Source organism: Podarcis vaucheri (genome assembly GCF_965113315.1).
Source record: "Podarcis vaucheri genome assembly, chromosome: 2".
In the NCBI taxonomy this organism is placed as follows: Eukaryota; Metazoa; Chordata; class Lepidosauria; order Squamata; family Lacertidae; genus Podarcis; species Podarcis vaucheri.
The window spans coordinates 18,917,089-18,943,639 of NC_138760.1; the positions used below are offsets into that span (position 1 = coordinate 18,917,089).

Consider the following 26,551-nt stretch of genomic DNA (forward strand, 5'->3'; position numbering starts at 1 on the left):
TGAGAAATATTGCATTTCTACTTACAGTACTTATTTCTAATGCTAATTATTTCTAGATGTGCAAGGTTTTTGCTTATGTGTAAGATGCTGCCTAAGGTTGCCGCTCCAGATGGTAGTTTGCAGAGGGGACCTCTTCAAAACTGAGGCTCTGGTTTTATTTATTTTTAGGGGGGCAGAGTATTTCTGTACAGTGGTGCCCCGCAAGACGAATGCCTCGCAAGACGGAAAACCCGCTAGACCAAAGAGTTTTCCGTTTTGGAGGTGCTTTGCAAAACGAATTTCCTATGGGCTTGCTTCGCAAGACAGTGTCTTGCGAGTTCCTGCTGGTTCCCCCCCCCTTTTTCTAAGCCACTAAGCTGCTTATCAGCTGATCCGATCAGCAGATAAGCCGCTAAAAGCCGCTAATAGCGCTAATAGCGCTAATTCGCTAATCCGTCAACGGGCTTGCTTCACAAGACGAAAAAACCGCTAGACGAAGAGAATCACAGAACGGATTCTTTTCATCTTGCGAGGCACCACTGTAGCTGTATTTTGAAGCTAGGGACTAATTAGAGTTAGGTTTCCCAGATGATCAGGAAAAAACAAAGGCTGCTCTGTGTACCTTTAATACAGCATGAAGTGCAGAAATCAGCCTTTTATGCTTTTCCACAGCAGAAGCAGTAATGATTAGCACCTGCTAAGGTCTTTGACATAAAAAAAGAAGAAAAAAGATTCACCTGCTGATCTCTGCCTATCTTCAGCTGGTCACTAAAGGCAGAGCAACAAGGGCTTGCAGAAAAGTTGGCAGCCCCTACAGTGGTACCCTGGTTCTGAAACGCCTTGGTACTCAAACAACTTGGAACCCAAACACTGCAAACCCGGAAGTAAGTGTTCCAGTTTGCGAACTTTTTTCGGAAGCCGAACGTGCTCCGTTTTGAGTGTTACACTGAGGTCTGTCTGTTTTTGCTATTTATTTTGTGTTTTCGTTTTTGCGGCTCTTTCTGTTTTGTTTTTATGACTGTGTGGAGCCCAGTTCAGCTATTGATTGATTGATTGATTGTGTGACTGCAGTACATAGTTTACCACTTTCATTTTATGGATCAATGGTCTCGTTAGATAGCAAAAATCATGTTACATTGCTGTTTTAGGGGTTGTTATTAAAAGTCTGGAACAGATTAATGCATTTTGCATTACTTTCTATAGGAAAGCGCACCTTGCTTTTGGAATGCTTTGGTTTTGGAACGGACTTCCGGAACGGATTAAGTTTGAGAACCAAGGTACCAGTGTAATTGAGATAGAAAGGGTTAGTTTCAGATTCCCCCCCCTGCATTGAAAGGTACTTGCAGTAGGGGGCATAAAAACCTGGGATTCTGGGTGCTTATTCCCAGATGTACGGTGATTGTTCGTGGCAAGGGTTTTTGCGGAGAGCTCCCCACCCACCCAGCTAAATGTGTGTGTTTTTTTCTGAACAAGTGGAACAGTTGGTCTCAACCTGCCAGGTGACAGATGGTGAGTGTGTCTGTGTGCTTTCATTCAAGTAAGCCAGGCCCAGGATCAAGCATAAGCCTTAGCAGCCCCCCCACCCCTCCGAAACACAGCCAATTAGTTAGTTTGCTGGGTGCCCTTGGCAGAAGGATGAATATTGGGGGGGGGCACTGGGAGGAAAGAAAAGGTCCTGCCTATTTGCAGCTTCGAAGGGGGGGGGGCAAATCGGGATGTTAAGAGGCCAACAATATCATACCCTCCAACTTTTCTCCAATGAAAATAGGGACTTCCTATTCAGCGATGATGATGATGGTGCTAATTTTGCTGTTCATACCCCGCCACTCCGACTGGGTTGTCCTAGCCACTCTGGGTGGCTTCCAATATACAGTGGTACCTCAGGTTACATACGCTTCAGGTTACATACACTTCAGGTTACAGACTCCGCTAACCCAGAAATAGTACCTCGGGTTAAGAACAGAAATCGTGCTCCGGCGGCGTGGCAGTAGCAGGAGGCCCCATTAGCTAAAGTGGTGCTTCAGGTTAAGAACAGTTTCAGGTTAAGTACGGACCTCCGGAACGAATTAAGTACTTAACCTGAGGTACCACTGTACATAAAAACACAATAAAAACTTTTCAAAAACTTCCCCATGCAGGGCCGTTTTCAGATGGCTCGGGAGCTGGCCAACTCGACACCCTCCAATGTTTTCCCAATGGAAATAGGGACATCCTAAAGAAAAGCAGGATATTCTGGGATCAAATCAGAATCCAGGGTGGCTTCTGTCAATCTGTCCCTGGAAAATAGGGACATTTGGAGGGTCTGCAATATCCCCAACCCCATGTTACTTACTCTTGCACAAGGAAGGCTGGAAGTTCTAAACTCCAGAAACACCTCACAGGTGTAGTTTTAGCCACGCACATAGGCGCCGACTCCATGGGGCCTGAGGGGGCCCGAGCCCCCTCAAAAATGCGTTTGGGGGGGCTCCGCCCCCCCAATAATCTCGGGCGCCCCTCCAGCAGAGCGCCACCGCCGCCCCTCCCCCAGCCCAAAATGCACAGGGTCGGGCTGCCTGCATGCCTCCTGCCCTCCCTCCCGAGCAAAAGCTCCACCCAATTTCCTTCGGAGCTGATTAATAGGCGCAGCACGCTCTCCCCTATTCGCTCACGAGGAGGCGGCACCACTTTATCTGCATATTCATGAGCTTATTTATTATTCATGAGCTTTCGCGGGCTCCCCCAATATTTTTTATAAGTCGGCGCCCCTGGCCACGCACCCACCATGGATCCCAAATTGGAATGAAGCATGGGATGGAGAATGACCTAGAAGGCATTGCCGGGGATTGGCAAGCTTGGGTGGGGTTAGTCAAGGCAGAGGGCCTTCTCGGTAGAAGAAGAGGAGGAGTTTGGATTTGATATCCCGCTTTATCACTACCCAAAGGAGTCTCAAAGCGGCTCACATTCTCCTTTCCCTTCCTCCCCCACAACAAACACTCTGTGAGGTGAGTGGGGCTGAGAGACTTCAGAGAAGTGTGACTGGCCCAAGGTCACCCAGCAGCTGCATGTACAGGAGCAGGGAAGCGAACCCGGTTCACCAGATTATGAGTCCACCGCTCTTAACCACTATACCACTCTGGCGCCTGCCCCGTGGAATGCCCTCCCCATCAGTTGTCAAACAGAGAAACAACTATTTGACTTTTAGGAGACATCTGGTCAGTCTTGTTCGGGGAACTTTTTAATGGTTGATGTTTTATTGTGCTTTTAATATTTAATATTTTGTTGGCAACAAAGGTCCGTATAGTTAAAGCTATGGTTTTCCCAGTAGTGATGTATGGAAGTGAGAGCTGAACCATAAAGAAGGCTGATCGCCGAAGAATGGATGCTTTTGAATTATGGTGCTGGAGGAGACTCTTGAGAGTCCCATGGACCGCAAGCAGATCAAACCTATCCATTCTTAAGGAAATCAGCCCTGAGCGCTCACTGGAAGGACAGATCCTGAAGCGGAGGTTCCAATACTTTGGCCACCTCATGAGAAGAGAAGACTCCCTGGAAAAGACCCTGTTGTTGGGAAAGATTGAGGGCACGAGGAGAAGGGGACGACAGAGGACGAGGTGGTTGGACAGTGATCTCAAAGCTACCAGCATGAGTTTGACCAAACTGCGGGAGGCAGTGGAAGACAGGAGTGCCTGGTGTGCTCTGGTCCAGGGCGTCACGAAGAGTCGGACACGACTAAACGACTAAACAACAACAATTTTGTTGGGAGCCCCCCAGTGGCAGCAACTCAGTCAGATGGGCGGCTAAAACAGCAAGAAGTAGCCTTCGCATTTGGAATACTAGACAATTTCTTAACATAGAGTCGGGCCACTGGGTCAATCTAGGTCAGGATTGTCAATGTTAGGAGCGTAGAACATGTTGGTTCTCCAGCTGTTGCTCATTCTGGAGCATGGCCCATGTTAGTTGATGGCTGAACACTGGGAAGGCCACAGATTCTCCATTCCTGGCTTTTGCTACCTGGGTCTCAGGTAGACCTACCGGGTTTCAGGCAAGAGTCTTTTGCAGGCTTTCCAGGAGCTACCAAGCAGGTGAACTTGGGGCCGTTGCTATGCAGAGCAGATGCTTGGTTGCTGAGCCATGTAAAGGTAAAGGGATCCCTGACCATTAGGTCCAGTCGTGGATGACTCTGGGGTTGCGGCGCTCATCTCGCTTTACTGGCCGAGGGAGCCGGAGTACAGCTTCCGGGTCATGTGGCCAGCATGACTAAGCCGCTTCTGGCGAACCAGAGCAGCGCACAGAAATGCTGTTTACCTTCTTGCCGGAGCGGTACCTATTTATCTACTTGCACTTTGATGTGCTTTTGAACTGCTAGGTTGGCAGGAGCAGGGACAGAGCAACGGGAGCTCACCCCGTTGCAGGCATTTGAACCGCTGACCTTCTGATCGGCAAGTCCTAGGCTCTGTGGTTTAACCCACAGCGCTGAAAGCTCGGAATCGCATTTGCCAAGATACTGTGCTGTTCTAGCCCAAGGCTACAGCTAAGTGCTGCTGATAGCGCCAGTCCCTTCTCTACCTCTGGGAATGCCCCTCTCGCAAGATATTGTTTTTGGTCTGCTGGCGGACACTATTTGAAAATGGCTCTCTGCTATCGTTGGGGTCTGTAATCCTAACTGCACTAAACTCGGGAGTAGCCTTGTTGAACACAGTTGGCAATACTTTCCCATAGGCACACATAGGAGTTGCATTGATAATTTATTTAAAAGAGCCACTGTGGAACTTATTAGAATCTGCACGAAATTCTTTGGCTAAGGCAAATTCACCCTAAAATGAACTCTAAGCATTTCTAAATAAAGATTTATTGCTGTCATTTAGCAGAATTAGTGTAGCTAATGTGGAAAGTTTCCTTTCCCCCTTTGACTCTCTGAATTTTTTGTCACGAGCTCCTAAATTCGTGTTTTATGTGGTTTTTGCCCTTTTCTGTGTGCTGTCTTGAGCAGATGGGTGGACAGGGCCAAAAAAACTGGCAATTAGCACTTCTGAGATTATATAAACACACTCAAATAATCACTTTGCTGTTGGTGCTCTGGAAGTATTCGAGAAGCAACCTTATAATCAGAGACTCTTCTCTTTTCATCTAGAGCAATTTTATCACATTTGTATCCTATGTGGCCCAAGCTGGGCTATACCACTTTCTTATAACCCTTAGGCAGGGTATTTAATTGACTACACTGACATCCCATATTTGTTATGGAACTTGAGTGTACATTTGGCCAAGTGTCTAGGCAGTGATTGGACCCAATCCTGTTTAATGGTGGCCTCTTTCGCACCACAAATTTAAAGCACTGCACCACTTTCGTCCTAGCTTTCCCCCAAAGAATCCTGGGAGCTATAGTTTAAGGGTGCTGTGAGTTCCGGGAGACCCATATTCCCCTCAGAGCTACACTTCTCATAGTGGTTTAATCACCAATTCCTCTTCACTGGGAAATCTTGAAATGGTAGCTCTGTGAGGGCAATAAGAGCCTCCTAACAATTCTCAGCACCCTTAAACTACAATTCCCAGAATTATTTGGGAGAAGCCACAAGTGGCATCATTAAATGTATCATGTGAATGGTTCCAGCTTCAGTTGCTTTCAGGTCTGGGTAGGCCAATAAATTGTGGCTCCAGAGCAGCCTTTACCAGCCAGTGCCCTGCAGGTACCTGGGACTGTGAGTCCCATCAGCTCCACTGTCTGAAGCTGATGGCAGGAACCATGTTGGTGAAGGCTCATACTGATCTACCCAGGCTTGCACCAGAGGTGGAAAGCCATTGGTCCTCCTGATGTCACTGAACTGCAATTCCCATCATCCCGGACACTGACTAGACTGCTGGGAGTTGTAATCCAACAGCATCTAGACACAAGTCCCCTAGTCCTGGGCTTGGCCTTTTAATTGATACTCCCAAAATTGTGAAATAATAATAATAATAATAAATAAATAATAATAATAATAATAATAATAATAATAATAATAATGGTACCCTGCCCATTTGACTGGCTTGTCCCAGCCTCTCTGGGTGGCTCCCAAGATACAGTGGTACCTCTGGTTACGTACTTAATTCGTTCCAGAGGTCTGTTCTTAACCTGAAACTGTAACTTGCAACTTCTTAACCTGAAACTTAACCTGAAACCTGAAGCACCACTTTAGCTAATGGGGCCTCCTGCTGCTGCTGCGCCACTGCCACAAGATTTCTGTACTCATCCTGAAGCAAAGATCTTAACCCGAGGTAATATTTCTGGGTTAGCGGAGTCTGTAACCTGAAGCGTATGTAACCTGAAGCATATGTAACCCGAGGTACCGCTGTATATAAAAACATAATAAAAAATTAAACCAACTTTCCAATACAGGGCTGCCTTCACATGTCTTCTAAAAGTCAGATAGTTGTTTATTTCCTTGACATCTGACAGGAGGGTGTTCCACAGGGCGGGCGCCACTACCGAGAAGGCCCTCTGCCGGGTTCCCTGTAACCTCAGTTCTTGCAGTGAGGCAACTGCTAGAAGGCCCTCAGCGCTGGACCTCAGTGTCCGGGCTGAACGATGGGGGTGGAGACGCTCCTTCAGGTATACTGGGCCGAGGCCATTTAGGGCTTTACAGGTCAGCACCAAGACTTTGGTTCCCAGTACATTTCCAAGCACAATTCAATGTAGGTCTTTCAGGACCGGTGTTATATGGTCTTGGCAGCTGCTCTCAGTCACTAGTCTAGCTGCCTCATTCTGGATTAATTGCAGTTTCCGGGTCACCTTCAAAGGTAGCCCCACATAGAGTGCACTGCAGTGGTCCGAGCAGGAGATAACCAGAGCACGTACCACTCTGGCGAGACAGTCTGCGGGCAGGTTGGGTCTCTGCCTGCGTACCAGGTGGAGCTGGTAGACTGCTGCCCTGGACACAGAATTGACTTGAGCCTCCATTGACAGCTGCGAGTCCAAAATGACACAGGGGCACAGTTACCCCATTCAGGACCATGGAGTGCCCCCCCAATAGTACTTCTGTCTTGTCAGGATTTAACCCAAATCCATTAACCTGCATCCATCCTCCAACCACCTCCAGACACTCACATAGAAAGACCCTTTTCCTCTGTTCCCCACAGTTTCCAGGGATAAGGCAATCTTTTTCAAGTTGAGCACACTTCAGAGTAATTGTCTAAAGCTCTAAAACGGCTTAGGACATACTCTGGAGACCATTACCTTCCTATGTGTTGCGCGACCTGCCAAGCATTTCAAAAGGTCACCTCCAGGCTTGACTACTGTAATTCACTCTACGTGGGGCTGCCCTTGAAGCTGTCCCAGAAACTCCAGCGGGTGCAGAATGCTGCAGCGAGGCTCCTCACGGGATCTCTGCTGTGGGAGCATATTCACCCAGTGCTTTTCAAACTGCACTGGTTCCCGGTAGAGTACAGGGTCAGATTTAAGGTGCTGGTTTTGACCTTTAAAGCCCTTCACGGCCTAGGACCCTCGTACCTACGGGACCGCCTCTCCTGGTATGCCCCACGGAGGACCTTACGGTCCATAAATAGCAACACCCTAGAGGTCCTGGGCCCTAAGGAAGTTAGATTAGCCTCAACCAGAGCCAGGGCCTTTTCAACACTGGCCCCGCCCTGGTGGAATGCTCTGCCTCAGGAGACCAGGGCCCTGTGGGATCCGATTTCTTTCTGCAGGGCCTGTAAGACAGAGTTGTTCCGCCTAGCCTTTGGCTTGGAGCCAATTTGATTCCCTCCCCCTCTTTCTTTTTTCCTTTCTCCTACTGTAATGAGGCTGCATTTTAACATTTTACTGTTTCAATATTTTAATGTTGTATTTTAATCTTGTTTTTAAGTTGTATTCATTCAACTTGTTTTTTAGCCGCCCTGAGCCCAGCCTTGGCTGGGGAGGGCGGGGTATAAATAAAAATTATTATTATTAAAAGCCGGTCGAGAAACTGGCTGCAGCCTTGTAACTCTGTAGAAGAAGCTAGCCGAAGGGGAAGGGTGATTAATGCTTCCATAGAGAGGCCACATAGCACCTGCTCTTTCCAAAGTTAAACGAGAGTTGCCTCTGATCTGGGTTTATTTTGGGCCAGGCAGGACAGTTCCCTATGCAATTAAGGGTGACCGCAAGGGACAGGAACGGAGCAAGGCAGCTGGGACCACGCCCTGCCTCAGAACACGGAACAAACCAAACCCCGCAGGGCAAGCAAAAGCTTGGACTCAGCAGTACTGAGGAAATGCTGAATTACTGGCTTGGGTGGGCCTCCAGCACCCAGCTGGGATGGCTCAAAAACTGGGACAGCAGGAGAAAAGATCCATCTTCCGCAGAAACTGCTGCTTGCCTTCTATCACTGTGCCATTGAGAGCGTGCTCACTTATGGCTTATGTGTGTGGTACGGAAGCTGTACTACCCAGGACAGGATGGGGTTGTGCAGAGTTGTTAAGGCAGCAGAGAGCATTGTTGGCTGCCCACTCCCCACCTTAGAGCAGATTTATGCCACAAGGTGCCATAGGAAGGCACTGGACATAGTAAAAGATCCATCGCATCCTGGTCACTGTCTCTTCGAGCTCCTGCCGTCGGGACGGAGATACAGGACGATGAAGACAAGAACGAGCCGTCTTAAGAACAGCTTCTTCTCCAGAGCGATCTCAGCCCTGAATGGGAAGCCTGGACTTTGAAAGTCATCTAATCTTCCTTGCTGTATTGTACTGTATTGTTTTAATTAGTGTTTTTATAGTTGTTTTGATTTTGTGTGGAGTGCCCTAACTGGGTGGATGGAGCAGCCAAGTAATTTCGTTGTCCCCGAGAGGGGGCAATGACAATAAATATATTATTATTATATTATTATTATTATTATTATATCTGCTTCTCCCAGCCCTTGACGCCCAACTGCGCTTGGCTGTTGTCAAAAGCTTGACAAGTACTGCTCAGGTTTGGGAAGCAGCAACTGTTTGCTGCTTTGGCCATCCGTGAAATTTGAAGATCTGTCTGGAAAACATACTGTATTTTTCGCTCCATAAGGCGCACCAGACCATAAGGCGCACCTAGATTTGGGAGGAGGAAAACAAGGAAAAATTATTCTGAATCCCAGAAGCCAGAACAGCAAGAGGGATCTGGCTTCTGGGATAACCGTGCGCAGCCTCTCCTGTGCGCATTGCTAAAGGGGCGCTGCACAGTTTTCCCTCTCTGCGCAGCACCTCTCCTTCGCAGGAGCAGCGTGTGCAGAGAGGGAGAGCTGCGCAGCGCCCCTTCAGTGAAGCCGGAGAAGGAACAGAAGGGGCTCCCTTCCTCCTCCCGCTTCGCTGAAGGGGCGCTGCGCAGCTCTCCCTCTCTGCGAAGTGCCATTCGCTCCATAAGGCGCACCCCTTACTTTTTGGGAGGAAAAAAGTGCATCTTATGGAGCGAAAAATACGGTTTCTCAGGGAAGCTAGTTCAGACAGACCACGGAGAACTTGGTGCAAAATGAGACTCGCCACCACAACTTGATTGCAAAAAGTCTTTACTATGTTTTATCAAAAGAGAACAAGCAAACACCTGAAACCATGGGTGCATGTTTGTACAAAAAAAGAGCCCACTCCCCTTTACTCGGGTCACATTTTTTTGCATGTATTGGGTGTACTCAGTAACAGCAACCGCCTGTCCTAGCTTAAAGGTTTGGCATCTCTTTTTGAGACACAAATATGCAACTTTGCCTGTTCTTGACGCAGCGTCACCCGCCTCCCCCTTCCTGCAGCTACTTCCTCAGATAAGGTTGAGCTTAGAGTTGCAAAAAAAGAAGTTCCCTTTTTGATTGCTTTTATAACCAGAACATTGCTTTGAACGAGAAGTCAAACTTTTACAGGAATAATGCCACCCTGTTAAGACATTCACTCAGCCTGGCTTCCATTTCTCAGGGACCCAGCAGTTCAGAAGGCCAAGCGACAGGAATCCTCTTAAAGGCTCTGAGGAGATGGAGCCTAAAACCGAAACAAACCCCCAAACTGGGGTTCCTCAGCGGACGTTTCGCTCTTATTTCCTGGTAGCTAGAGAAAGCCTTTAACGTGGCTGACAGGGAGAACACAAAACAACAAACGTCGTAGCCCTTTGCCGTAGTAGCCCTTTGCCTCCTTTAAGAAGCCACTGTATAAAATATCGAGACAAAAAGTATAAAAGCATCAGCTTCTTCTTTTTTAAAGTACTGGAGGAGGAATCCGGCCTCCTGAGGTGACGAGACAGGCAGGATGTGGCCTCCTCTGAGATTAAAGAGAGAGATCAGCAGCTCAAAAGAAAAACCACAATTGCACAGAACCCCGGGGTGGGGCGGGAAGAGGGATTCCCATACGTTGCTGCCAGATTTTCGATATTAGAAAAGCCATTGCAGTACGTGACAAGATATTTGTGGCCACAGATGGTTGGGGGCCTACCTAATTTAATTTGGTATTTCTCCAACACTGACAGATATCACAGGGATGTGGAGACTTAATGCTGAAGGACCCTGGGCCTAAGCCCTTCCCTTGGTTCAAGGTCTGCCACCAAACACAACATACTGCGGTTTTTTTAAAGCCCCTCCCCACCAAAAGCCATTTTTATCCCAGGTCTGGGCTCTTCCTCTAACTCTACCTTTTATATTAACCTCAAATGCTACTTCATGCCCTAGGGTCAACATGCCGTTTCCGCTAATACATCTTCCTGGTCCTAAATCAAAGCCCACAGTCTGCAGGCCACCCTGAACTCTCAATAAATTATTGTGTTCTCCCCCCCCCCTTTAATCCTTGGTTGGTTGGGAGCTGGAGGGAGCACTCCATTTCCCAGTTCTACCCCCCCTTCCTGGAATCACAGGTTTTCTCAAATTTGTGCCTCCTGCTGTTCTTGGACTACAGTTCCCATTATCCGTAGCTAGCAGGACGATGGGATTTGTAGTCCCCAAAAGAGCTAGAGACCGAAGTTTGGGAAACCTGACCTAACCCTTTCAATAGAGCAAGGAACAAACTGAGTAGCATTCACAGATTCGGTTGACCCTGCTCCGTGGAAGAATCTAACTCTTAAAAAAAACAAAAAACCAAAATCCTTCCACGGAACAAAGAATACCAGATCACTCATGCCTCTTTGGCTTTACAATTTGGCGCGTTTCCTTCCGAGCTAATCCCCCCCCACCCTCCATTGCTTCTCTCCTCGAGGTTCGTGACCAGATCTGCCCGACGACCTGGATCCCGAGAAGCACAGCCTAACAATTGCTGGTGCTTGGGATCTTATTGGAAGCCTCGAATCCACCGAGAACCAACCCGGTGGGGTGCTTGAATCCACCTTGCGGGTCGAATAAATAAATAAATAAATTAGCCAACTTTATAAAAGCTGAGACTGCCGGCCACCCCACCCCAAAAAATGCCCTTGCGCGACGCTATCGCCTTTTACAACTGGCTCTCTTCTTCTTCCAGGGAACGGTTCAGCCCGGGGATGAATTTGAGCAGTCTCTTGCGGAAGCTCCCCGGTTTGCTCTTCCGGGGCCTTGGGGCGGCTGCGGAGTTCTTTTGGTCGCATGATCTGTCCCAGAACCGTGCGACTCCATTGCTGCTGCTGCTGCTTGTGCATTTGACGCTGGCGCTGCGGGTGAGCGTTGGGCGCGGGCGCGGGCGCGAGGGCTGGGCGGCTGCGGGGGCAATGTCCAGGGAGTCGGCAGAGTCAAAGAAGCAGGTCTGGTAGACTGAATCCTCGCTCTCGTCCGTGGCGGTGCTGACGCAGCCCACGCTGCTGTAGGTGCTCCCCGATCCTGGCAACAGCACCCCAAAAGGGGCAGCAGGGCCTCCGGCCAGCCTAGTTCCGTACAGGCAGGAACGCACAGATTCCAGGGTGTCATAGATGCTGGGGTCTTTAACCACGATCCCTAGCAGGGAAGAAGGGTTCCAGTTAATAATAATAATAATTTATTATTTATACCCCGTCCATCTGGCTGGGTTTCCCCAGCCACTCTGGGCGGCTTCCAACAGAATATTAAAATACAATAATCCTTCAAACATTAAAAGCTTCCCTAAACAGGGCTGCCTTCAGATGTCTTCTAAAAGTCAGATAGTTGTTTATTTCCTTGACATCTGATGGGAGGGCATTCCACAGGGTGGGTGCCACTACTGAGAAGGCCCTCTGCCTGGTTCCCTGTAACTTGGCTTCTTGCAGCGAGGGAACCACCAGAAGGCCCTTGGTGCTGGACCTCAGTGTCCGGGCAGAACGATGGGGTTGGAGACGCTCCTTAAGTATACTGGGCCGAGGCCGTTTAGGGCTTTAAAGTCAGCACCAACACTTTGAATTGTGCTTGGAAATGGACTGGGAGCCAATGTAGGTCTTTCAGGACCGGTGTTATGTGGTCTCGGCGGCCGCTCCCAGTCACCAGTCTAGCTGCCGCATTCTGGATTAGTTGTAGTTTCTGGGTCACCTTTAAAGGTAGCCCCACGTAGAGCGTGTTGCAGTAGTCCAAGCAAGAGATAACTAGAGCATGCACCACTCTGGGGAGAGAGTCTCTGGGCAGATAGGGTCTTGGTCTGCGTACCAGATGGAGCTGGTAAACAGCTGCCCTGGACATAGAATTAACCTGTGCCTCCATGGACAGCTGTGAGTCCAAATTGACTCCCAGGCTACGCACCTGGTCCTTCAGGGGCACAGTTACCCCATTCAGGACCAGAGAGTTCTCCACACCTGCCCACTTCCTGTCCCCCCCCCCAAAAGAGTACTTCTGCCTTGTCAGGATTCAAGCTCAATCTGTTAGCCGCCACCCATCCTCCAACCGCCTCCAGACACAGTTAGGGCAGATCACAGAGTTGGAAGGGACTACGGCAATGCAGGAGTCTCAGTTGAAGCATCCATGACAGATGTGCATCACAGTCAAAGAACTTTTTCAAAGCCCAGTCCATTCAAAAGCCACTAACGAGAACATGGGAGAAAGAAGTACCGTATTTTTCGCTCTATAGGACGCACTTTTCCCCCTCCAAAAATGAAGGGGAAATGTGTGTGCGTCCTATGGAGCGAATGCAGGCTCCTTGGCTTCAGCGATAGCAACACGAAGCCTCCTAAGCGCAGAGGGAGCACTCTCTCCACGCTCCGCAGACTTTGCGTTGCTTTTGCTGAAGCCTGGAGGGCAAAAGGGGTCGGTGCACACATTTTTTTGTGCCCTCAAAACAGCCATTTCTCGTCCTTGCAGTTGTGAAATGGTTTAGCTCAGGGTTTCCCAATCTTGGGTCTCCAGCTGCTTTTGGACTACTGTTCCCATCATCCCTGACCACTGGCCCTGGTAGCTCGGGATGATGGGATCTGTAGTCCAAAAACAGCTAGAGACCCAAGATTGGGAAACCCTGGTTTAGATCAGCCTTGACCTGGCACCTTTCAGGTGCTGTTGGGACTCCCCTCAGCCGCAGCCAGCATCACCAACGGTCCAGAGTGTTGTAGCACGACATCTGGAGGGTACCAGAACAGAGGAGACTGGCCCAGGTGATGTTTACACAAATGTATCTTTGTCACTCACCACGAACCAAGCGCTGCTCCTGCACCATCAACGACCGATACTCCCCCCATTTTTCATAGAGCGTTTGCTGCAATGGAGAGAGAGGCCAGCATTCATTTGTGTTTCAAAATCTGTTTGATTAATCTTGTCTAAAAGTGGTTCTCCAGGTCTGATTCTTGCACATTTAATTTGCAGGTATACGTAGGCTATAGAGCTTCACCCCCACTTTGAGAAGAAGAAGAAGAGTTTGGATTTGATATCCCGCCTTTCACTCCCTTTAAGGAGTCTCAAAGCGGCTAACATTCTCCTTTCCCTTCCTCCCCCACAACAAACACTCTGTGAGGTGAGTGGGGCTGAGAGACTTCAAAGAAGTATGACTGGCCCAAGGTCACCCAGCAGCTGCATGTGGAGGAGCGGAGACACGAACCCGGTTCCCCAGATAACGAGACTACCGCTCTTAACCACTACACCACACTGGCGACGAGGAAGGCATAGCTGTATCCATCTATCCAGCCACAAAGGCCCAGCAACCCTTTTTTTTGAGAAGACACTGGAAAATACTAATTCGCAGCCGGGTACCACACTGGCCCTGCATTGTATGTAAGAGGTCCCGCTGGCTGCTGTTAAAAGGAAAAGCCATCAGGGTCCCTCTCAGTACCAAACTACAGCTCCCTGCTATGTTAGGCCTGGGTGATATATCGCCCGGGACCGGTAAGGAGGGGCAGACCGTGATGGTGGTTTCTCTAGGCAGTATATCGCTAGGAAAACCACCAGGGTTGCCAATTCCCTCCAGCATGCTGAGGGAGAAAGAAGCTAGACTCGCATGGGTAGGCAAACTAAGGCCCGGGGGCCGGATCCAGCCCAATCGCCTTCTAAATCTGACCCACGGACGGTCTGGGAATCAACGTGTTTTTACATGAGTAGAATGTGTGCTTTTATTTAAAATGCCTACACCCAGAGGGTGGGCTCTGTCTTTCCTCCTGGGGTGAACAACAGGAGGAAAGATGTAGCCCACCTTGCCAGGTGACAGCAGCCAACCCCTTACTAGGAAACCAAAATGTGAGCCAACAAGGGAACAGTTTTCCTGTTGCCTTAAAAGAGACTAAGATGAGTACAGTGGTACCTCTGGTTACGAACTTAATTCGTTCCAGAGATCCGTTCTTAACCTGAAACCGTTCTTAACCTGAGGTACCACTTTAGCTAATGGGGCCTCCTACTGCCGCCACACTATTTCTGTTATCATCCTGAGGTAAAGTTCTTATCCTGAGGTACTACTTCCAGGTTAGCGGAGTCTGTAACCTGAAGCCTTTGTAACCTGAGGTACCGCTGTACTACGTTTCTCTAAAAAGTTGCAAACTTTATCCTAGTCCAACCATTCAGCTGCATGCACTCCCTGTATTTTCACTACAGTGGTGCCTCACAAGACAAACGCCTCGCAAAATGAAAAACTCGCAAGACGAAAGAGTTTTCCGTTTTTGAGTCGTTCCGCAAGACGAATTTCCCTATGGGCTTGCTTCGCAAGAAGAAAGCCCATAGGGAAATCTCCGGGGACCTCTTTTAAAATGCTGGCGGTCGGGAGCAAAGACTTTTGCCCACCACCGGCCTTCAGAAGAGGTCCTAGACCTCTTCTGAAGGCCGGCGGGGGGCAAAAGTCTTTGCTCCCCCCCCCCCGCCTGCCTTCCTGGGACAGCAGAGACTTCTCCGCTGTCCCGGGCGATCTTAAAATGCTGGCGGGCAGCAGCGAAGCCTTCGCTGCTGACCCCCAGCATTTTAAAATCACCCTGGGACAGCGTGGGCTTTTAAAATGCTGGCGGTCGGCAGCAAAGCGCTCCTGTCCCCGGAGCTTGCGGGGCGGGAGGTGGGGAGAAGGGCTTTTCTTCCCACCGCCAGCCTTCAGAACAGCGTTCTGAAGGCTGGCGGTGGGAAGAAAAGCCCTTCTCCCCCCCCCCCAGCCTTCAGAAGAGGTCGGGGGACAGACTGTCCCCGGACCTGGTCTGAAGGCAGTTTCCATAGGAACGCATTGATTGATTTTCAATGCATTCCTATGGGAAACTGTGCTTCGCAAGACGAAAAACTCGCAAGAAGAAAAAACTTGCGGAACGAATTAATTTCGTCTTGCGAGGCACCACTGTATTTTGTTTTGTATTGTGTTGTACAAGCCAGGTGTTTGCATTGACTGACTTATTTCAATAAAAACAAGCTCATCTCCAGTTCTGACACTTCTTCGTTTGTTTTGCTGTGTGTTCTTCACGGAAACGTCATGTGATGGCCTGGGAATCTTGATTCAGAGGCTGAACATGAGGAACTCCAGCCTGCACAGGAGTCCCCGCCTCCAGGGCCGGCTGAGCCGGGGCAGGGCCTTGAGTCTGAAGGGCCCTCACCTGTGCTGGATCCTCGGGTGCAGGCACCTGCTGAGTCTGCTCTGGCTCCTGAGGTGATGGAGGACCCATTGCCTGCAGGAGCTCCACTCTCAGCCCCATCAGGGGAAGCTGAGGTTGCCTCTGGGTCCGGTGACCCTCCAGCCTCTCCTGAGCTGCAGAGGTTCAGGGCAGAGAGGTGGAGGGAACTAAGTTCCTGCAGGAGGAGTGCTCGTCTGCAGGCCAGGAGAGGCGAGTCACCTGTGGACCAGGGCTGCCCTATGCCTCGGGGCAGATAAAAGCCAGCCAGCCCCAGTCCCAAGTTGCGGGAGCAATGTTGTTGGTAGCCTGTTCCTGCCTGAACCCTGTCCTGCTCTTCTGCCGGAGCTCCTGACCTCACCCGACTCCCTGCCTTGGACCCAGTTTCAGCTTTGACGGACAGCCTCCATAGCGCACCCTCGACCTCGGACCACGCCGCACGGTAACCCCCCGGGACCAGCACACGTCACTCACCTTGAGGTACTGCAAACGGGCTTCCAGCTCTGCCCTGCGGATGGAAGTGCCGTACAAGGTCTCTAACCTGGACAGGACAAGAATCTGATTAGTGGTGGCTGGTTAGGGACAGTTTCTCCACCCCTGTGGACAGGCAATGCCTTCTGGGTAGGCTGGCCCTTCCCCCCAAATAATCTCCCACACACTCACCTGAGCACGTTCCCAGACGCTTTGATGATCTCCACAATCTCACGGTGTCGGATCCCCTCCACATTGAGCCCGTTCACGCCTGTGATCGTATCCCCTGCGTTAACAAAAAGCCAGAGAGGCCGCTGTCATTTTCAAAGCCTGCAAAGGGAAGAAGAAACCCCTAGCTCCCTTTGGCATTAGAGGATCTGGGCTGGGCTGTACGTGCTAACTGCTAGCACTTTTTGCAAAGCTAAGCAGGGTCTGGGCTGGTTACAAACCGGATGGGGGACCACGTGTTGAGATTCCTGCATTGCAGAGGGATGGACGACTCACAGGAGTCCATTGGAACTCTGTGATTATAAATCCCATCAGCTGTAGCCTGCATGGCCAACAATCAAAGATGATGGGAGCTGTAGTCCAATAGCATCTAGCGATCACCCCGTTGGTTACTGCTGTGATTGTGCACCAAGGCAGGAAACTCGGTGATGTAAACAGAAGCTTGTGACCTGTAGAAGTTATGCAAATGGGCCCCATTGCTTCTCTTGCTTAATTTGTTCTGCTCTACTAAGTCATGGGCCAAGGAGCCCTGTTAAAGAGCAGAGATGCCTAAGCCAAGACAATGGGGGAGATGCTGCAATTTCAGATTTCACCAGGCGCTGCCCACATACTGTATTTTTCGGCGTATAAGACGCCCCCTATTTTCAGGGAGTAAAAATTTAGAAAATGGGAAATGCCCAGAGTTGCTGAGATATTTTTTTTAGGGGGGATTGCGGAAAATCGCTTGCTCGCCCGCGTGACCTACACTGCCACTCGCACGTGTCATCGCAAACGCCACCAATCCGCTGTCACCTCGCCTGCCCAGTTGCCGCACCAACAGCCAATCAAGCCCAGCCCTTGCCACAGCCACCAATAACACACCCAATCGCCGCGGAGGGTCTCCGGGTCCCGGAAGGAACATATAACACGTCCCTCAGACGCACTATCCGTGTATAAGACGAGCCCCACATTTTAATATGATAGTTTAATTTTAAAAAACCTCTTTAACACGGAAAAATACGGTACTTTCACACATCATGCTACCATCTTCAGGGCTACAGAAATGCCACCTTCTAAAAATAAAATAATAATAAAAATTGGAGGACAGATTCTTGATTTGGTAGCTGCTCCCATTGCTTGGTCCCTGCTCCTGCCAACCTAGCAGTTTGAAAGCACGTCAAAGTGCAAGTAGATAAATAGGTACCACTCCAGCGGGAATGTAAATGGTGTTTCTGTGTGCTGCTGGGGTTCGCCAGAGGCAGCTTAGTCATGCTGGCCACATGACCCGGAAGCTGTATGCCGTCTCCCTCGGGCCAATAAAGCGAGATGAGAGCCGCAACCCCAGAGTCGGCCACGACTGGACCTAATGGCCAGGGGTCCCTTTACCTTTAACCTATCGCATTCAGCAGCACTTTTGTGGAAGGTCGTACACACACAGAACCCTGGATCTATGTAAAATCATCTGCAGTGCAGAGAGAAGAGTAAAAGACGCCCTTGGAGTAACGGGAACGAAGGAGAGGGAGCAATGCTAGCACAGCTCAGCCCTGCGAAACACCTGAGCTTGCCACTCCACCTGCTGCCAACGTGACCCTGCGAAGACAACATCAGCTCTCCGGGGAGAAGAGCAGCTGGGCTCATTGTAGAGGGGAAAGTCACATGCATTGCCCTGTCTTATGGAGCTGCCGACGGCTTTGAACCTGCCCCTGCAAGAAGCGAATCGGCGCGCCTTCGACAGAAATGCAGAGCGTGGGGAGAAAAGGCAAATCACAAGGGCCCTCCAGAACCTGAAACCAGGCACAGCCCTTGACCCACCAGCCAGCGTTCCCCAAACGTGGGTCTCCCAGCTGTTTTTGGACTACAACTCCCATCATCCCTAGCTAGCAGGAACAGTGCTCAGGGATGATGAGAACTGTGGTCCAAAAACAGCTGGAGACCCAAGTTTGGGGAATGCTGCATTAGGACTTCTGCAGCGTATCTAGAACTGCAAAAACTTCTGAAATTTGGGGGAGGGGGGAAAACATGCCCCACCCCACATAAAGGAGCTATGGAATATGCATTGAGATTTCTAGTGGACGCCAGGTTTCTTGCCTTCTATTTATTTCCCCAGAAGCTACCTAGATCAGGGGTCAGCAACCTTTTTCAGCAGGGGGCCGGTCCACCGTCCCTCAGACCATGTGGGGGGCCGGACTATATTTTGGGAAAAAAATATGAGCAAATTCCTATGCCCCACAAATAACCCAGAGATGCATTTTAAGCAAAAGGACTCATTCTACTACTACTACTACAGTGGTGCCCCGCAAGACGAATGCCTCGCAAGACGGAAAACCCGCTAGACGAAAGGGTTTTCTGTTTTGGAGGTGCTTCGCAAAAGGAATCTCCTATGGGCTCGCTTCGCAAGACGACAATGTCTTGCGAGTTCCTGCTGGTTTTTTTCCCCTCCCCCCCTTTTCTAAGCCACTAAGCCGCTTATCAGCTGATCCGATCAGCAGATAAACAACTAAAAGCCGCTAGTAGCGCTAATCCGCTAATCCGTCAATGGGCTTGCTTCGCAAGACGAAAAAACCGCTAGATGAAGAGAATCACAGAATGGATTATTTTCGTCTTGCGAGGCACCACTGTACTACTACTACTAATTTATTATTTATACCCCGCCCATCTGGCTGAGTTTCCCCAGCCACTCTGGGCGGCTCCCAATCAAGTGTTAAAAACAGTGCAGCATTAAATATTAAAAACTTCCCTGACTCATGTAAAAACACGCTGATTCCCAGACCGTCCACGGGCCGGATTGAGAAGGCGATTGGGCTGCATCCGGCCCCCGGGCCTTAGGTTGCCCACCCCTGACCTAGACACACTGACTTTTGATCAAACACCACACGGATAAGGGTTTTGATCAGTATTTGCTTAGTTTCTCCAGCCCACCCTGTTTGAAAGCAAGCGAGTTTTACAAGGGTGAAAACTCACAAGTAGTCCATTAGGTTCAAGATGCTAAAGCGTGACATCTCTTACCTGGTTTCAGGCCAGCTACCTGTGCAGGGCTATCATCATGCACACGGCATACGAAGGTGAACATCTCCACCCGTTTTGTGTTCTGGTGGTGGAGCCCGTAGGTCTGAAAGGAGCAGAGGAAACAAGAGTTGGTTGGTTTTTTAAATGAGGTCAGACCGCAGTCACCCAAATAATGTGCAAGTTCCACTGTTAGAGATGCAATAGGGATAATGCTTCTCTAAAACGTACCGTATTTTTCGCTCTATAGGATGCACTTTTTCCTCTCTAAAAATTAAGGGGAAATGTGTGTGTTATGGAGCGAATGCAGGCTCCTTGGCTTCAGCAATAGCAACGCAAAGCCTCCGAAGCGCAGAGGGAGCGCTCCTTCTGCGCTCCGGAGGCTTCACATTGCTTTCGCTGAAGCCTGGAGAGCGAAAGGGGTCAGTGTGCACCGACCCCTCTTGCTCTCCAAGCTTCAGGGATAGCCGCCTGAAGCCTTCAGAGTGCAACGCAAGTTCCCGCTGCACTCCGCAGGCTTCAGGTTCCTTTTGCTGAAGCCGGGAGAGCAAGACTCCCCTGGCTTCAGCAGAGAGGGCGAGCTGCGCAGCGCCCCTTCAGCCAAGTGGGAGGAGAAATGGAAGGGGCTCCGTTTCTCCTGCCGCTTTGCTGAAGGGGCGCTGAGCAGAGAGGGGGAGAATTTTTTCCCCCTCGTTCTCCCCCTCTAAAACAAGGTGCCTCCTATGGTTGGGTGCGTCCAATTTTTTTCATTGTCGTATATTGAAACATTTTTGGCAGAGGGTAACTGAAACCATCAACAGAACTGTACGGAACAACCTTACATTTACAGAGGAAAATATCCTCTTGAATTATATACCCAGCACATGGAACCTTACAAAAGGACAATACGAATGGACTCTCCGTGCCCTTACCAGAGCAAAAACACCCATCCTGATGAATTCGGAAAATAAAAATGCGGCTCCCTTCTATGATTGGATTGAAGACTTAAGACAAATTCGCAACATATGAACAACTTGCATATAAACGCAGACTTGCCATGGACAAATTCATTGATATTTAGAACCCACTTTTACAAATATACTGTAATAGGTTAAGAACTGGTGAAGTACAATAACCTTGCAAAATATACAGATTTTGGTTCCCCCCTCCCCCCCTTTGTTCCCCCTCCTGCACGGGTTCTGTTTCTCTTTTTTTGTTTTTCTTTTTGGTTTGTGTCTCACCACGTTTAGTGCACATATAGTTATGTATTTTTGAAATTTCAATAAAGATGTTACACACACACACACAAAGTTCCACTGTAGTTTGAGAGCTATCTGGCAAGGTCGATAAATACAAACAAAGAACAATTGCCTCCTAGCAGCTCCAGGATATACGAACACACTGCAAACTATAAGACAAAACCTCCCCTTGCCAGCGTTAGAAACTCAGATATATAAGGAATGCCCAGTTGCCCTTCTAGGGACGCGGGTGGCGCTGTGGGTTAAACCACAGAGCCTAGGACTTGCCGATCAGAAAGTTGGTGGTTCAAATCCCCGTGACGGGGTGAGCTCCCGTTGCTCGGTCCCTGCTCCTGCCAACCTAGCCGTTCGAAAGCACGTCAAAGGGCAAGTAGATAAAAAGGTACAGCTCTGGCAGGAAGGTAAATGGCGTTTCTGTGGGCTGCTCTGGTTCGCCAGAAGCGGCTTAGTCATGCTGGCCACATGACCCGGAAGCTGTACGCCGGCTCCCTTGGCCAGTAAAGGGAGATGAGCGCTGCAACCCCAGAGTCGGTCACGACTGGACCTAATGCTCAGGGGTCCCTTTACCTTAGTTGCCATTTGGGTGCCAGGCAGCTAGAAAGTTGTATTTCCCCACCCCCTCAAGAACCTTTATTGAACTAAGAGAACTGAAAGTTGTATTTTTCAATTGCCCTTTTGGTTCCTTAAATCCGTTCTGATGGTGCAAATAAAAAAATCAGAATTCTACAGGATGTGTTGTTAGTGTGTGTAAACGGTCCAGATCCAAGGCTCCTCATCAGGCGTGCACCTCCAGATGTTGGAGACATCAGGCCCCATGTTGGCTCCTGGGCATCTTCACTTGCGACCAAGTGATAGCCTGGCACCTGGTGAATTTTGAACGCTGCTCCCACCCCTCCCCAAAATTGGTACTACTATTTCCCAAGTAGGAAGAGATGGATTTTGGAAATTGAGAGCATGATGAAATGCCTGAGTAGCCCGATTCAAAGACGCCCCCCCCAAACCTAATTACTGAGTTTAAAGTTGGAAATTGCCCTTTTGCTCCTTGAGATTCAACAGCTTAAAAAACGTCAGATCCAGAAATATCTTTTTTTAAAAAAAAGGTACTCAAAGCTCATGTATTGCAACCCACAACACACCTGAACCCTTGTTGAATTCTGGACTCACTGGGTTAAGAGGGATTCCCTCTGAACTCACCTGAATCTCAAAGCCAAAGGCTTGAGCCTCTTCCTTCTCCAGTGTGATCACCTTCCTGGAATGAACAAGAGGAAAGGGGTCAATTGCTGAGATTTCCCAGGGGACGCCAAGAGACCATCTTTTCCATAGCTGTGTGCGATTTGTCTTCATTTGCCTGCCTGCATGTGCTGAGCACACTTCGTCCCCAAACAACACCCCCCCCCCCGGCTAAGTTACAGAAGCTTCCTTTGCTTGCAGGCTCACCAATTGCTCTCCAAAGAGATTCTTCCGAGAGCCTTCAAAATAGGGGCCGGTGGGAGGGGGAAAACAAAACAAAAAAACCCCCAATACTCTACACAGCATGGTTTACCAAACTTGGGTCTCCATCTGTTTTTGGACGACAAATCCCATCGTCCTTGGCCTCTGATCTCACTGGCTAGGGATGATAGGAGTTGTAGTCCAACAACAGCTGGAGATCCAAGTTTGGGAAATCCTGATCTATGGTCAAGCAGCTGGTCCAAGTTTTTGCCTTGCACTAGGACATCTTCTGATGCCTTACACTCCCTCCCTCCCCCCAGTTTTAAGCCGACAAAACAAACAGGATGGGAGTGGGCTTCTGTATAATCCAGCTTTGACAAATCCAGGCAGCGGCTCAGAGTGGGCAAAGCTGACTGTGGGTGGATGTAGACACAGGAATCAAAACAGAAACCTAAGTACAGAAGGGGCAGGTGAACCAAACAGTAATGGCAAATTGGGATACCTACTGAACAGGTAAACCAGGGGTGGAGAATGTGTGGCTCTCCAGAGTTTGAGGAACTGCTTACTGAATTTTAATTCCATGCAACTCATTGAAAAATGGTGCTGTATGAGTTTTTGCAGGAGCCACACTTCTGGGTCCCCATGAGTATTGTTAGTTCCCAAAGCTGCAGCCGTTCTGAATTTTTGTGCCCATCTAGGAGTTTCTCATTTACTATTTGGTTATGATTTAAAAAACAAAAAGTAACTTGACATTTCAAATCATGGGTATTTTTGGCTTACAGAGGTTCAACACAAGAGTAGAGTAACAGGAGAATACGGTCATACCTTGGTTGACGAACGCCTTGCGAGTCGAACGTTTTGGCTCCCAAACACCACAAACCCGGAAGTGAGTGTTCCGGTTTGCGAACGTTCTTTGGAACCTGAACATCCCACGTGGGTTCTGATTGGCTGCAGGAAGCTCCTGCAACGAATTGGAAGCCACACCTTGGTTTTCGACCATTTTCGGAAGTCGAATGGACTTATGGAATGGATTCCGTTCGTGAACCGTGGTACAACTGAACATCTATTAACAGAATATGTTCTGAGCGAGAGTCACTGGCAATATTTATTAAACTGCACGAATAAAGATTTTAAAAGATGTCAAAGTTGTGCAATCCTTTTCAAGGTCCAGCAGAAAAGTTGCCAAATACAATACACTCCTAATTAAATAATAACATTTGGGCTGACTTCCCATTGGTGAGCCAAATTGAGAAAATTATTCACATTTATGTTGTAAACTGCCCTGTGATGTTCGACTGAAGGGGCTAGGACACTTTCGCAAGTGATACCAAGAAGCAGCGTTTCCCAATCTTGGGCCTCCAGCTGTTTTTGGACTACAACTCCCATCATCCCTAGCTAGCAAGACCAGTGGTCAGGGATGATGGGAACGGTAGTCCGAAAACAGCTGGAGACCCAAGTTTGGAAAACGCTGCCAAGAAGGGTATTTGACTTCCATGATCTGTGGATCAAGTGAAAGGGGTTGACGATTACCAGATGTCCTCAACTTGAAAACAATTTTAGCTGTGGCTTAAAGGGAAGGAAGATGGGGCCTTTGGGCTGCTCCCGGATTCCTGAACGATGTGCAGACACAGAAAGGCAGCCTATTTGTTGCACGCACTCGTTTCACACAACGTGCCGCCTCGTCGACTTGCTCAGGTGTGCGACAGACAAAAGAGTCTTCCTGCTCCTGACAAGATGGTTTAACGAGACGGATTCAGCCTATTCCAAGGCAGCTGGACCCAGTCAGCCTACACCTGATCACTCAAATTTTCTTTCCCCCTCATTAACAAATTAAATCAGCACTCAATCAGCCCCAGAAATAAACACACTGGAAGGTGTTTCTTTACACTTCTGCATGTGCCTGAGCAAGTTACCTTCTGTGAACCAACATTCTCCCTCTTGTGTAAAAGCTGCTGTTCCATGCAGAGGCATAGCAAGCCCAGGTGGTACCCGGTGCGAAAACATTTTCTGTCACTCCCCACACACATCGACAGCTTGGGGTAGGCTTGGGAGTCGCGGGCGGGCACCGAATGCCCCCCCTCTCAGCAATGACACCTGGGGTAATCTGCCCCCTTTCCTACGCCTCTACGCCCCCACGACTCCCAAGTACCCTGAGCCGTTGGGGGAAGGGGGGGAAGCTATGCCGCTTTGCTGGGGTGCTGGCAAAGCTGTACATCTCGTCCTCTCAGGAGCCACGGCTCCTGTCCGCCCCCCTTCCATATATGTCAGCCTTCCCTTTTTTTACAGGAAATTCCCTTATTCCAGCACCATTTCCTGCTGCTATCCCGGATTGTTAGATATCCCGTAGACTGTCCCTGGGACAGATGAGTCTGCTGATCCCTTTTTTCCGAGGCTTTTCTTGTTGTTTAGTTATTTAGTCGTGTCTGACTCTTCGTGACCCCCTGGACCAGAGCACGCCAGGCACTCCTGTCTTCCACCGCCTCCCGCAGTTTGGTCAAACTCATGCTGGTAGCTTCCAGAACACTGTCCAACCATCTCGTCCTCTGTCATCCCCTTCTCCTTGTGCCCTCTATCTTTCCCAACATCAGGGTCTTTTCCAGGGAGTCTTCTCTTCTAATGAGGTGGCCAAAGTATTGGAGCCTCAGCTTCAGGATCTGTCCTTCCAGTGAGCACTCAGGGCTGATTTCCTTCAGAATGGAGAGGTTTGATCTTCTTGCAGTCCATGGGACTCTCAAGAGTCTCCTCCAGCACCATAATTCAAAAGCATCCATTCTTTGGTGATCAGCCTTCTTTATGGTCCAGCTTTCACTTCCGTACATCACTACTGGGAAAACCATAGCTTTAACTATACGGACCTTTGTTGGCAAGGTGATGTCTCTGCTTTTTAAGATGCTGTCTAGGTTTGTCATTGCTTTTCTCCCGAGAAGCAGGCGTCTTTTAATTTCGTGGCTGTTGTCACCATCTGCTGATCCCTTAATTTCAAATCTGAAAGTTGACAGCTATGCCCCTTTCCTGGCTCGCCGTAAGCGGCTCCTGCCGGTAGCGGAGGGATCCCTCTGCCGTCCATACGGAGCTAGTGGCAAACCGCTACGCACAGTGCATGCGTGGTACATAGTGGTTTGCCGCCAATGCCTCCTGAGCGCCATTTGGACAGTGGCAGGATCCTTTGCTCACAGCTGCAGCCGCAAACGGGAGGATCCTTCTTATGCGGCCGCGGCGGCGCGATGGCTGCTTGCGCTGCCGTGCCCGGAGTGGCGGGGCGAGCACCCCGCAGGATGTGTTCTTGTCACACACACCCCAGACATAACACCTGGGGTGCACTGCCCCTCCCTCACGACACCACTGGTTCCACGAGAACTTAAAGGTGACACAAAAGCATTTTGAAAATGGCAAATGAATAAATTTTGTTAAAGAGGGGTAGGGGAAGCACTCTGTCAGTTTCATATCCTCACCTCTACACTTTAAAAGTAAAGGTAAAGGTAAAGGTACCCCTGACCATTAGGTCCAGTCGTGGCCGACTCTGGGGTTGCGGCGCTCATCTTGCTTTATTGGCCAAGGGAGCCGGCGTACAGCTTCCGGGTCATGTGGCCAGCATGACTAAGCCGCTTCTGGTGAACCAGAACTTTAAAAGTACAGTGGTGCCTCGCAAGACGAAAAGAATCCATTCTGTGATTCTCTTCGTCTAGTGGTTTTTTCGTCTTGCGAAGCAAGCCCATTGACGGATTAGCGGATTAGCGCTATTAGTGGCTTATCAGCTTATCGGATCAGCTGATAAGAGGCTTAGCGGCTTAGAAAAAGGGGGGGAGGGAAAAAACCAGCAGGAACTCCCAAGACATTTTCGTCTTGCGAAGCAAGCCCATAGGAGATTCATTTTGTGAAGCACCTCCAAAACGGAAAACTCTTTCGTCTAGCGAGTTTTCCGTCTTGCGAGGCATTCGTCTTGCGGGGCACCACTGTAGCCTTCCACAAACTTGTGTCCCCCCAAAAGGTGACCGGCTACAACCCCGTCAGCATCATCAGGCAAAATGACCGATGGTCACAGATGATGGGACTTGGGGAAGTCTGCTTCAAGGTACGATCGCAAAGGGGTTTAGGTAGCGATTACACTTGCCACATGCCCATACAGCCTCCACCAGCCCCCAAACTTGAACAGGAAGTGGTGCTTTTGTCGATGTGTAACATTCCTAATTAACTTCTGAGCCTTCCGCCCTGAGGCAACAAAAGTCAGCTAAATCGTTAACAGAAAAGGAGGCCTTCCAAACCACGCTCTCATCCCGAGAGGCGTCTAATGAACAGATTGCCAAACCGAGCTAGATCAGACCATGCACCCCAGACCACAAAGTACCACACACAAAAGGATTCTTACACTGTAATTCTCATCGGGGAACCA

At 49.5% G+C, this 26,551-nt stretch overlaps 1 protein-coding gene and 1 long non-coding RNA gene across 2 annotated transcripts in view; one reads left to right on the plus strand and one right to left on the minus strand.

The window, feature by feature from the left end:
- Positions 1 to 26,551, plus strand: part of LOC309526688 — a 76,424-nt gene that overhangs the window by 38,947 nt on the left and 10,926 nt on the right. The gene's annotated exons all lie outside the window — the stretch shown is intronic.
- Positions 9,433 to 26,551, minus strand: part of TAMALIN (trafficking regulator and scaffold protein tamalin) — a 40,957-nt gene continuing 23,838 nt past the window's right edge. Inside the window, exons 3-8 of the mRNA XM_082212752.1 lie at positions 21,925 to 21,979; positions 19,496 to 19,598; positions 16,475 to 16,568; positions 16,286 to 16,352; positions 13,437 to 13,503; positions 9,433 to 11,810 (exon numbers count right to left, since the gene is read on the minus strand). Of these exons, the coding sequence (XP_082068878.1) occupies positions 11,338 to 11,810; positions 13,437 to 13,503; positions 16,286 to 16,352; positions 16,475 to 16,568; positions 19,496 to 19,598; positions 21,925 to 21,979 (859 nt within the window). The 3' untranslated portion in view covers positions 9,433 to 11,337. The remainder of the gene's footprint in view (positions 11,811 to 13,436; positions 13,504 to 16,285; positions 16,353 to 16,474; positions 16,569 to 19,495; positions 19,599 to 21,924; positions 21,980 to 26,551) is intronic.